This window comes from Vollenhovia emeryi, unplaced genomic scaffold (assembly GCF_000949405.1).
Source record: "Vollenhovia emeryi isolate VEMERY1.0 unplaced genomic scaffold, V.emery_V1.0 DF939131.1, whole genome shotgun sequence".
In the NCBI taxonomy this organism is placed as follows: Eukaryota; Metazoa; Arthropoda; class Insecta; order Hymenoptera; family Formicidae; genus Vollenhovia; species Vollenhovia emeryi.
The window spans coordinates 596,521-609,765 of NW_011967235.1; the positions used below are offsets into that span (position 1 = coordinate 596,521).

A 13,245-nucleotide genomic window follows, 5' to 3' on the forward strand; every position below is an offset into this window, starting at 1 on the left:
TAAATAATCGCATTACATATAAAGAGAATATGTTAAACGTACATTTATCTGAACAGACAGTCCTGGGGATATTCCGTTGGAGCAACTGAACATTGCATCAACATATTTGAAGACATGCGGTTGTGTATCTCGCCGGAGATGCACAATCGCACATCAGTGCAAAGAATTTATAGCTTTTTGCATGTCGAACAAATCCTATCGCGCTCATTTCAATTATGCAAAGACACGTAATGGAACCACAAGTGGCAAAAATTGGATTTTGGGTAAACGTAAATAAACTATTTGCACCGCTTTCATTGCGTGCGATGCTTCTGTCGAAATCTTCGATCCTTTTGTGCGAGCGTTTTATTCAAAACCTTTGAATATTCAAATAGAAGCATTCAGCGGATAGTTACTTTTTTAGCGACGAAAAATTATGCCCGTACGAACGACGCGGAGTCGCGTAGCTATAACTCGTTAAATTCATCCCACATGAGAATCATAATCCTATAAATTTATTATGGCAACGCATGTCCCATAGAAATTAAATTTAGCGAGCTGGTTTTAACGAGCTGTCTATCGAGACATAGCTCATTCACTAAATGTATCTTATCATTGCATCTTCCCGAGAAAGCTGAAGAATCGCTATTAAACGAAAAGTAAACGGGAAAGGGTTAAAGCAGTTCCTCGTTATCGTCCGAAACACCGTACATCTGCGGCCTCCTTTCCAAAAGTCGCTGCTGCTGCTGAGTCTGTTGTTGTTGTTGTTGCTGCTGCTGCTGCTGCTGCTGCTGCTGCTGCTGCTGTTGCTGCTGCTGCTTTTGAAGGAGCGCGATACTGGCGGCTTTATAGTTAATCGGCCCGTACGACTTGTAGTCCACGTCCGCATAATCAAGATCGGAGAATTCCGGCTTGAAGGGCTGCATAAACAGAAAAGCGTGACGAATATCACGAAACGAAAGTGACTCAAACAATACAAATGTCAAAAAGACATCCTGATCTCTCAAGTGCCTTTCAGATGTTTCAGTTCCATCGCGAAATTGCTTCAATGCAGAATTAGAATAAAGTTTCGTCGCTGTATCGACTTACAAGTTAGTTGTTGCCTTTATTACAATACTTAATTAGACACTTAATTCAAACAGTAAAACCGACCTTAATCTCTTGGATAATCCTAGAAAAGGATTTGATCTCGATAGTAAAGAGTTAAAATGTCCCTTAAATTTTTGCATTGTTTGAGTTCTAATCGTACTGCGCGGACGATTGCGCACACGCGAGTTTTACGGCGGACTGTTCGTGAAGTTTCGTAACAGACCTGCTGTGCAAGCGATCGACAAATGACTAGTACCATTTCGGGTGTTAAGCGCTCTCGTTCGTGATCGATGTCAGTCAATTAGACAACGACGCGCACCTAAGGCGAGTACACGAGTTAAGCGGAGATCTTATTGAAGGGCTGAGAGAACTCTATGTACGAACGGGCCATTCGTTGCTAAGCCATCTGGTAGATAATCCTCTTATTCTCAGCCCATCAATTGTTAAGATTAAGTGTGGTCATGATAAGTGTTATCATGCTGCATGCTAGTCGCCCCGTGTATATTAAACTGGTATGCGTGGTTCGGAATTGAGAGGATTGTTGTTCGAACTGTTATACTCGATATTGCTTAATTGGTTCGAAGCTCTCATTGTTGTGCGTAGCAAGAGCGACGATTATAAACCACGATAATCTACAATTGGCTAAGATACGTCCGCAGTATGTCGATATGGAAAATAGACAGTCGCTTTTACGAGGAACGTAGAATAGTGCAATATCGCATGCGACGTGGTGAACCGCAATACTTGAATGTACTTGAAAGTTATTTAGCAGATGATCCTAACAATCTCTTTTTCTATGAAGCAAATTTGTTTGTAGGCAATAAAATATATGTGCTGGGCATATTACATACATGCCCCTAAGAAAATTGGAAGTAATTTCGATGACGCACAGAGGCTAAGCAGGAATTGAAAACAATTTGCAAGAAACTAGCACGTGAACAATGTGTTAATTCCAAGATATTGAGATCGTTGTAACTTTACGAGTAAAGCCACGGGCTCGAGTTCGGGCATCCCTTGCGCGAATAGACATTTCGTATTTGTAGTGTCTCGAATTACGTTATGTGTGTAAGCAGCGTGGCATACTCCGTACAATGTACCTACAGGGGCTTGTCGGACGCCAAATTGTCCTAGTAAATGTACGTATCGCTCTTTGTCAGCGGACCCTCCTACGAACAAACATTGAGATATACAATTGATATGGTACGCATGCAACGATCCTTCCGCACCGCTCGCATTGCGCTTTTTACGTCGGCTGCCTCACGGGCAAAAGTACGTACACGAGAGAGATGCATGCAAAGTGGGCAGCGACCAAAACTGTTTTGACGATTTAATTCGCTTCCAATCGAAAACAACGCGAAATTACTGGCAGTTTGCATAAGGGACATAAAAAAGGGCATAAATAAAACATTCACGATAGAATGATGTTACCGCGAGGCGAAATGTTCGATTCGATTCGTCTCGATATCGTTCCGCGTTCTATCAATTTCTCCAGACTTCAGATAAAGTGTAAATATTGCACCGCTCATTGTTTTTTTTATAAAAGAAAATCTAATAAATTAAAATTACACTTGGCGAAAAAAATATTACGACGACTCAACATTACCTATAGAAGTTTGCGGCGTAGAGTCTGTAACTACACGACAAAACAAAACGGAGCAACTGCCAGCAGACTGTAGCCTGTACGATATACTTTGTGTACCCGCATCTAGAATGTCTCGAAAATCGATAGTTTCAAATTTGATATAAATATTAATTTGATATTGTTACTCAAGTCTTTCGAGATATCTTGTTACTGATATATTGTACTTTGCGTTGGGTTACATTTATCAACTTGTAGATAATTTCCTTTCTGTAAGCCAAATCAATATTAATATAATGCGCATGATCGTATGTGCCATTGTCGGTCTTGCAAAGTTTTTCTATAACTGGGATGCTCAAACCGATGCGCGATTTTAATACTTCGTATTTGAACGGTTTTCCATTTTTTTCGAGGGCACTCGTAGAAATGCGCGACAAAGCATTTATAATGGATTGGATAGTTTTTTAATATGAAATATTGAAAACGCACACACAACGTTCCTGCGTGACATCGACTGATGGTCGCGTAAATGATCTATTTGTTTGCAGCAATGCTTTATGTCGCTCAGTACTATCGCTTTACGCATGAAGTTTAACAGCATTACATTGATTTAAAGTGCACGATTTACTAAAAACAAATTGCGGCCGTAGCACCCAACTGGAAAGTGAAATCTAGTAAACACTGAATATGTGTATGTAAATATAATGGGCACTTCTATTTCGCATCTCGAACCACGCTGTGCGTATCGTCAAAAAATTTGTATATTAAAAGGGGTATTTGATGTTATTATCAGATATGATATTGTTATGTGATTAATTATAAATCATATGACAATATTGAGTTATGTGGCTATGAAATACGCAATCTTTTTTCTACGACTATCAAATTATATTTTTCGAATTTATCAAAGCACAGAGTTGATATGCCGTGCGTTGTCAAATTAATATTAATTCAGATGCAAGAAGAAGAAAATGTGTAGAACTGTACCTGAAAAGTCAAACAAACGCAAATAAATCGATGCGAAAGCAGCCAAAGATCAGGACAAGAGTCGAGTTGTTGGAACGGCAGGAGGAGATCCACGGATATTTGGTAAAATAAATAGAGTAGAAGAGGAGAGCGAAGAGAGAGGAGGTATGTATTAATTTGTTACCCTACCTTTGAATACGACGTACGCAGAGAGAACATCCTAAAGAAATCTGTGTTCGGCACGCGCGGGTGCGTTACCTTTAAGACGTGCACCGAGCCTCGGGGGGGAGGGTCTTAAACAAATTGCCACGGCGTTCCTTGGAAAAAAAAATGCGATCGCCTGCGTTCTCCGAGAGCACATCCGTGCCGTTGTGCACCAGCGGGATACGGGATGACTAACCTTTAGACATCGATCTCCTGACCGACATCCCGGAAGTGAAACTCGGCGTACTGCATTATCGTGGGTGCGGACGGTATGCTGCGGGTGTCGCCGAGCCGTGTCTTGGACGTTTTGCCGCGATTTTTCGCGTCGGCCGCGTCCGCTGCGAATTGAGGCGCGTTATTACTGATGCAGCGATTCGTTTGATGCTCCCACGGCTGCTGTTGCTGGCGCGCCGAGTTCGGCTTGCGATAGTCGGCGGAGCACTCGGCGATGTCGTCCTCGTAGTAATGCGGATACGAGATCTTGTACGTCGTTTCGGGCACGCCCAGATCCGGGATTTGGTGGAAGCTGGTCTCGCAGTCGGCCGCGTCAAAGGAGGCATTGCTGCGCCGCGACGGGGTGTCCCTGTCTCTTGGCCGGTTCTGCTTCGACTTGCTACGATCGCTCGAAGTTCGCTCGTGCTTCCGGTACTTCCGATTACGCTCGTTCCGCCGATTCGTCGCGTGCCGACGCGACGACGATTGTCTCGCGTCGTGATTGCCGTAATTAGACTGTTGCTCCTCGTCCCGATGCACCGCAGGCAGGTGATTGCCAATGTTGGCGGCCTCGTGGTGCATCAGGGTGGACGGCCGGCTGTTGTTAGTGTGGACGAGGGAGGTCTGCAGGGGACTAACTATCGAGGAATGGTAGAGGCTGCGCGTTAATGGCAGTGTTAGTTGGTTCGAACTGTTGCTCGGTAAGGGGTAGCTGTACTGCTGCATCTCCTGCCGATGCTGCTGCTGGTAGTGTTCTTTGTAGTTGTATAGGCTGTCGGTCTGCAACAGGCACGGTTAGTAGTTGGAACCAGGCAATTCGGGGACGTGAGTGGTTAACGCGACGCAGAGTGTGCATGAGAAGAACGGACGGCTGAGATATCACTTCTCGGTTCCTCGATATTGGGGAAAGAGTACAAATCTGTACAAATCTCTATATCACGCAACGTCACTTGTTGTGCGAGATATACAGAGCACACACAGAGTTTAACGTGTACGGTATATATATATGTATCTAAAGTCTCACGCACAGATGGATTTTATCAACAGACGCATGGGATTTTACATGGGAGATTCGACGTGCAAATATAACACAACACATTTAAGTAATGGCACAATAGAACCCCCGGCGTTCACACTTTAAGGCATCTTCTATAAAGGACTTATGAATTATTGTTCGCGCGATGGATTTTGCATGTTCATCGCACGCTCGACAAATTCTCGTCGACAATGTTCATCGGCGCACCTATACCCGATAGCGCGATAAAGGAATTGTGCGAGGTTTATACGGCAGATCGAGAGAAGTAAAGATATTTTCGTTGCAGAGTCGTGCCGTGTCGATCCTTTTTATTGTAAACGAGGGGAAGACAGGGACACATAGCAAGAGTGGAAGACCTCGAAGTGACATCTCAGGCTTATCGGTGTTCGAAACAATATAAGAGCTCGTGTCATTTGGTTAAGCGTGTGTGACAGTGGAAACTTACTTGACGCGCGGCCAACATGCACAAGGGCGGTCGCTACATAGATGCCCGGATCCAGCTTAGCAGGGAAAATATGATTTCCGATTATAACTCGGCTTCCAGCAACTCTACCTCCTACTTGCTCGAGAAGCTGCTGTTTTATATCTATTACGGACACGTAAATCGTACTCATGCAGTAGGCGCGAGATGCTAATGTTACTCGGTGCTTAAACGGGGATGGATTGACGTCCCGCTCGTTGGACGTCGCCGCTTTACGCCGATCGTAACTCTCGCGATTAGTTGCAAATAGTTTGATTAAGAAAGTTACAAGAGTAATCACATTCCCGACGTGAGAATCTGTAAAATGCCATGACGGTGCTCATAAAGTCGCTACGGGGGCTCGTAAAGGAAATCAGATTACAATTAAACTGCTGTAACAACGATGCGATGATAAGGGGACGTCTATCCGGAGAATGAAATTTCTATTGCAGATTATATGTATAGCTTAATTACTACGAGAAATTAAAGCTGGTAATACGACAAACAATTATGTAACAATTATGCCAAATCTACAAGCTCTTACCTTTACAAAATAAATAGCATAAAATTCTTCGATTTGAAATAAATAGTAAAGGTGGCTTACGCCGAAAGGACTTTGCTTACTAGGGAGTTTTATCGGGGAGTAAGTTAATCTAAATAAAATAACATCGCATTTGAAGGCTAATTATATATTGACTATAGATAGATGCTTCCAGTGCGGTTTTAGCATTGCGTAATTGGAGGTGGCCTTTTATCGAATTTTGTATTTCACTTATAATTAGTAAATGGCAGTCGTTATTAATTTTAACGAGCTGTTTTGTTTCATCAAAATTTCTTCATCTCTAATTAAATAGATACAATAAACTAACAACGACTTGGATAATGTACAAGGAAATAATAAATTTTATATTTCGATGGTTGAAGCGAGAAGTGGACTTAGAAATCCAGCTAATAAAATTACTGTGTCGAAATATGTGACCGAAAATAGTACATGTAAATTAAATCAAATTTAATATGTTTCTCGTTGCGTCACGATTCATATTTCAGTTTAAAATAAATTTATAAATATGGTTTATATATTTCTTCCTGTCATTTTATATACAATTCTCTTCACGAGCTCTGAAGTAATGTCGTTATTCTGTGGCTGTAAAAAGCATTGTGTTGCGACCGCAATACTTGATGAAATGCAGCAGTGAGAAGGCCTTGTATACATCAAACTTCCGTCAAAGCTTTTAGAAATATTGAATTCAACATATCCCTCCTATATTCCGATATACGTAATATATGTATATGTACAATCTTTTTCTTTATGCGTCACATTTCTTACCAACGATAAGTATTCATGGTCACAGAAGTGTAAATGGGAGGAAATGTGTGTTCAACAATGTCCAAAATTATAAATTGATGCGCGAAATGGTTCTTTTTTTAATCTGGCTGGCACGACGTCAAAATCACGATTATTAATATGAAGATTAGCGTAGGAGACAATACGAGCCCACGGCGATGAAACCGATCGAGAAACGGTTGGCGAGAAGCTCGCTCACGGCAACGTCCACGAGCGTTATCGGATGCGGGGGAGTCCTATTATAGATCATCAGTAGTTGACAAACCTTAAGCTTAGGCAACGAAGCGTTTTTCGGCGGAAAAACGGGGGGAGGGACATTTTGATAAGTGTGTTTGGACGGGTCGGTTTTTTTCGACGTCCTCGGCGCTGGTATCGGCGGCGTCGACGGTGACGGCGGTATCGGCGTCGACGGCGCCGATCGGGTCATCAGGCTGAGCGACGCTGACGTCTGACTCAGGGTCAAGGACGGCGCGTCCTCCATCGACCGGACGATCGTCGCGATTGTGGCCACGCTGTCGCTCCTGTGCGGGCACGTCTTATAGATCGGTATCGCGTACAGCTCGTACTTCCTGCGAATGTTCTCATGCCGGCGACAGAGCCGCAACGAGTAGAACTGCTGCGAGTGCTTCTGCTTGCGTCGCCGCGGCTTCAGGGTGTTGTACTTGAGCACCGGCGAATTGCTCCTGGGCACGTTGTACACGTTGTAGTGCGGCCCTAGGTGGCTCATGGTCGACTCGTAGCCGGAACTGCCATCGCAGAGACTGACAGCTCTGCTCGGCGGCCGTGAGGAGCACGGCGAGGTCGTGATGGAATGCAACGTGCCATGCAAAGCCGAAACTCGGGCAAACTTAGGAGTAACCAACTAAAACAAAACGCAGCCAGCGGCCATTCGCATATACACATAGACCTTTGGCCTTCGGTTTCGGTTTGTTTTGCTCTGGCTGTGGTGTTGATTAACGTTCGATTATCGTGCATCGTCAGCACCGACGGTCTCTTAGCCCCCGAGGGCAATGATGTTTCGGTGATCGCGATCATTTAATTAGTGACGATGAAGTCGGCTTCGTACAGCAGATTGGCTGAAACGGCGTTTCCTCGCCGTAGGACGTAAGGAGGCAATCTATGTCAATTTCTGAGTTGCTATTGGCATTTTGGACCAGTACCACTGATACAGTTACGTCGCTTCCTTGTGACGATTAAGAGGAAGTTATTCTAACGTTATGTACTTGATAACGACATTTCGAGGAAGGTTCGCGAGTGTAACAATGTTACGTCCCGTGACGGTAGATCGCGATTGGCAGACATTGTGTTATAAACTATAGGAGAAATTTTTTCAATAAAATAATTGATATATCGATTATTCCTAACATCATTTTCTCCAATTTCTGTTATGCAAAAGAAGATTATCGTGTTATACGATTTATCAGGTTACGGACTGAAGAGGGAAACATCCAACCTTTCTTAACTTGATATCTGATAACAATTCCAAAATTGAATTTTTTTGTTAAGCAATTAGGGAAGCAAAACATTATACGTAACTGTATCATTATATTAATAGATAAAATTTATCCCAAAACTTACAGGGTCCCTAAAGAGTTTTATTTACAGCTCTTCTCACGAACAAGCTCACGAATCATTGAGTAAGAGAAACACAAATTACATTTATTATTTTTACAATATTACTTAATACCGATTGATGAACGTTGTGTTGTCATAAACTATTGGAGGATCTTTTAGAATGAGATTATTGATAAAACGATTCCTAATGTAATTTCTCCAATTTCTGTTGTGTGTGTGTGTTGGGAGAAAGATATTGGTTTATACGAGTTATCAAGTTACGACTGAACAGCGGAAATGTAATATTTATCTTTCCCTAATTTTACACGATGATAATTCCAAATTGAAATTTTGTCATGTTGATGAAAACTAACAAATTGAAAATCTCGTCAGTAATACCATTAAAAGTAATTACAGTTAAATGAAATATAACGTGGTAGCACTTGTAAAATGCAGCGTACTATTATCGATACGTTAGGACAATCATCCGTTGGGCACCGGCCTTGATTATCGAGTGGCCCATGCCAGCAACAGTGCTTATTGCCTCTCATTGAATTATACGTTGATTGATTCGGATTGCGCGCGGATTGTGAATACTAGCGAATTAGGTAAACCGATTCGGCTAATTTCGCTCGGCGCGCTTGCCAAAATGAGCTTTGCGTTTATGAATGTTTGTGATATCAAATGGGAGACATTTTCCGTCAAACAAAGTTAGCTCGGCAATAATCGACAGCCATTTTAGAATAATCTGTTAGCGAGAGTTCATTACAAGTCAGAATTCATAGTTCAATTCTAGATTTACGTAAAGGGCGACTACGCAAGCTAAAAATTATAGATTAATAGTCTAGCATCTATTATTCAGAAATTACAGGGCTGACAGTTTATTTGCAGCTCATGTCATGAATAATTCACTAATTGGGGAATATTTAATATTTTTACTGGATTGCTAATCAATTCAAAATTACTTACGTATAATTTTAGCAAAATTTTATTTATAAACAATAAATAACCTAACCTACTATTTTTATAATCTGTACGAAGAGCCGATTTAGCAATGATGAATTAGTTATTTAATAAATTTTATCGGATAGAAATAAATTTATCGCAACGTTTTCTAACGAATATCGAATAAATGTACGACAAAACGTGGCGAGTCTCATTACATTCTCGAATGAAGAACGCAAGTGGCGTCAACGTTATTTTTCATTAAACAATGACAATCAACGCTCGAACGTTAATCAACAACAAAACCGTATATATCGATTTCAATAGGAATAAAATCACGCAGTCATTCGTGTAGCTTTATCGTAAAACACAAATTATTGGAAACTCATTGCAACCATTGGTCCTTTTAGAAAACGTTAGTGCGAGCACGAGTAAGATAAAAAGAAAAAAAAAAGCATAGAGTGAATTTATTTCTGCCAAGTAGCAATGCTTGTTACACTCGCACAGCACTGAATTACCTGTCCACCACGGTGCTCTTTTTTCCCGCTATATTGATTGGGCTATGAGACTTCCTATAGCTAATAAAAGTATCCGGGAATTCGCAAAAAATGTATTGAGGCAGCGCAAAGAATTAATAGCATAGCCACTTACTTGCTAAGAATTAATACAATTTCGTTTACTTCTCATTGGCAAATTATCCCCGCGATTTTATGAAACTGTTAAATTATCGTTTTGCAATTATCTGTAAGACAATCGACAGAATGTTATTGCACAATTTACGGATATTGCACGAAATTACGTAATAAGCAGTAAATAAAAGTCAGCCAGTGCGAAGTGCAAAATATTTCAGTAATTAATAAAACGCACTTAAAGGCTAGAGAGAAAAAAAAAATAAACTGATCAATGCGTTAATATAACACATTTCAGAGAAGCGTGTGTAATTTTGACGAAGGCATTCTCTGGTTTTGATCCGTTGTTATTTTACCGCGTGCAGAATATTATTATAAAGTTTCACACGAATGAAACGCTTTGATGGTATATACCGAATGAATCGATGTTTCATTCGACATTCATTTCAGCAATATCGGTTTCGTACGATTATTGCTAAAAGCGGTGCGATTACGAACCTCAAATTTGCAACTAGATTGACGAGCAACGATTGTATATTTATTACTGCAAGATAATGACGGTAAATTGTCAGTCGCCACCATTAATTATATTCTATCTCTCCATTAAATTATCTCAATATGAATGATTATGATATAATTTTAAACGCATAAATATGCGGAGAGAAATTGAAAACCCCTCAAATGTGTAAACACGTAAAATAATACCTATATAATATTCTAGTAAATTGCTTTCTCTTTGTCGGAATAAGATATTGATTCGGCATTATCATCAAGGTGAATCCTGGTACAAAGAATTCATAATGTTCGTTGAGTCGGATTGATGTTACGGGAAGTAGAATATCCTTTGTAGAATACCTGACGATTCAAGAGAACGATATATTTATGCGCTCAATAGGAACGCGATGCTGTAAGGTTGCTTGAGACGGCTAAAATTTGCATTGTAGAGATCTATACGTCGTAATCGGATACGTTTGCAAGGCAGAAGTAAGACAAAAGAGGCTTACATTAAATAATAATACCTCATATACAAGTGATATTAGGAGCGTATAGATCCAGTATATAGAAAAATCAAATAATCCCCTTCCTTATTTTACACAATACTTTTTTATATGCAGGACGGTTGAAAATTCGCGTCTATGTTCTAACTGTTGGGACATTTCTTTGAGATAATCGCTTCATGTGCATAATTTGCAGATAACTTGTCATCAAGTCCATTATCTCGGAAGATTTCACGCTCTTCTGACACGCAAAAGACTTAGTTCCGACTCCAGTTATTCAAACGTAAACAGAAAAGGAAGTCAGTTGTGAAATGGCGAAATTAATTATTTAAACGTCTGCTCGGTGAATCAATTAACCGCGGTAACAGGCGGTAACGAAGTGAGAGGGTGCGCTCGTAAAAAGGGGCGGTAAAGAGTCGAGAAAGGGATGACGGATGCGTTCGCGCGGTAATTCGCTAAGGCCGGCGAATATCATGAGCTCGAGGACAGCCTCTTAATTGCGAAATGATGATTCGGAAGGTCACCGAGAGCTAATATTATAGCCATTATAAGGATCGAGGGGGGTTTCGGTAGCTGAGTTCGGTAACTCTTACAAAGTGAAGCACGAGCAATACGGAGGAGCCGTCTGCTGGAATAGTAAGGCACTCCTGAGTGCCGAGGGTCTTCGAACGGTGAAGGGGTTGCACGGTCGAAGGGTCGCACTAATATCTACCCTCTTGGCCTTCCACCGCATTTCACTTGCTATCACCTCTCGAACGTATTTGGTCAGAAAGGGATACCGTTAATCGCCGAACTGTTCACGAAACTTGGCTGGCTAACTGGTGGAAATGCATCGAGAGGGTATCGGGCCTCTCGCTCGCGAGGTCGAGCTCAATGCGATTCTCTCCGGCACAATTGAAGACGAAAGTCAACGATTATTAAATATCGAAGATCGATTCTCTGACTTGAAACGTTTCCTCCTTACGTTCTCATTCAAAGAAATTATTTTTCACATCTAACATAGTTTTCGCTATAACGTTGCGGACTGACTTTTTGCGACTGATACGTTTGCCGTCATTCTTTCGACAATCACGATAATATGCGAGTTGCAAATCGAGTCTAGCTCATGCGGTTTGATAAAGTGCTGTCCGTATTTTATGAAGTGATGAAATTATACTAACCTTGTTAGGTGGCGCTTGGATTCCGTGGAAAGGTAAATTTTCGTAGAACGTCTTTGTCCCGGAGTCGGGAAGAACTTCCGACACGCTGTTCACATGATTGTTATTCGCGGCTTGATTGGGATCTGCAATTGCAAAAAGAGAATGTTAGTAACGTTGCATAAATTGTCGCGTGGAGAATTGTTGACGACGATGGTAAACCCGGCGATCCATAGGAACTGTGTTCCGCCAACACATTCCGACTTAATCCAATAAAACGATGAGCTTTTACTAGTAAAAAAAGGACTGTAAAAGATAGAACGGAGTAACGAGATAATCGTGGAGCCCCAAACGGATTGCAATTCCGGATTGGATTCCACGATGTAGACACGAGATTAACAAAGTCTAAAAAGCAATCAATTGTAATTAATGCAATTTTTATAATATGAGAATTCCGAAGTTTTGAAATGCACACTTTATTCCTGCAGTTTCCAGTCGTATTTCTATTTTTTTTTCTTATAACGCTAGAACCACGATGTTCACTCGAAACGTCGGCACGCAGCAGAATAATCGTGCAAAGTGTGTAGTTGATAAATTGTCATTATCTTCTCATCGACAAAATCCTCTTGTTTAAAGGATTTTGATGGTGCGCATGAAAAGAGAATTTACATAGGTTTGATAATGTGAAAAAGATCGAGAGCAACATTCGCAATGAATGCTGCCACAGAAGGAACGCGCGGAATTATAGCTACGGTATAAATCAGAAGATCGATAACATCTATGATTAATAGTTGTTGTGTGATAAGTGAAATTTATGTGGCCGATTGCTATGTGTACTTTATGCGGAACTATGAATTCTTGCGTGCGGCGTGTGTTATCACCTATAGCTAAATATCCCTCTATTGCGTACACTAACGACTGCGGCATTCGCACTGGTGTCTGTGTAAGTGTTATCTCTGCCTCCGTATATCAATTTTTTTGTCCGGCGATGAATACGTATTCGCATGTACAGCCATCAGGTAACACGTAATTTTTAGAAAAGAAATTTGCCAAAAAAGAAGAGAAAGAGCTGGAAAGGGTTTCGAGTCAAAGTATGCGAGCAAATAAAGGTC

General features: G+C 41.2%; 1 protein-coding gene across 3 annotated transcripts in view; it reads right to left on the bottom strand.

Moving 5' to 3' along the window:
• Nucleotides 1-822: 822 nt before the first annotated feature.
• Nucleotides 823-13,245, bottom strand: part of LOC105568130 (hemicentin-1) — a 154,159-nt gene continuing 141,736 nt past the window's right edge. For all 3 annotated transcript variants that reach the window (XM_012023542.1, XM_012023544.1, XM_012023543.1), the window contains 4 exons: nucleotides 12,158-12,279; nucleotides 7,137-7,733; nucleotides 4,014-4,810; nucleotides 823-899 (listed from right to left, as the gene is read on the bottom strand). In XM_012023542.1, coding sequence (XP_011878932.1) covers nucleotides 4,016-4,810; nucleotides 7,137-7,733; nucleotides 12,158-12,279 — 1,514 coding nt within the window. In that variant the 3' untranslated portion in view covers nucleotides 823-899; nucleotides 4,014-4,015. The remainder of the gene's footprint in view (nucleotides 900-4,013; nucleotides 4,811-7,136; nucleotides 7,734-12,157; nucleotides 12,280-13,245) is intronic.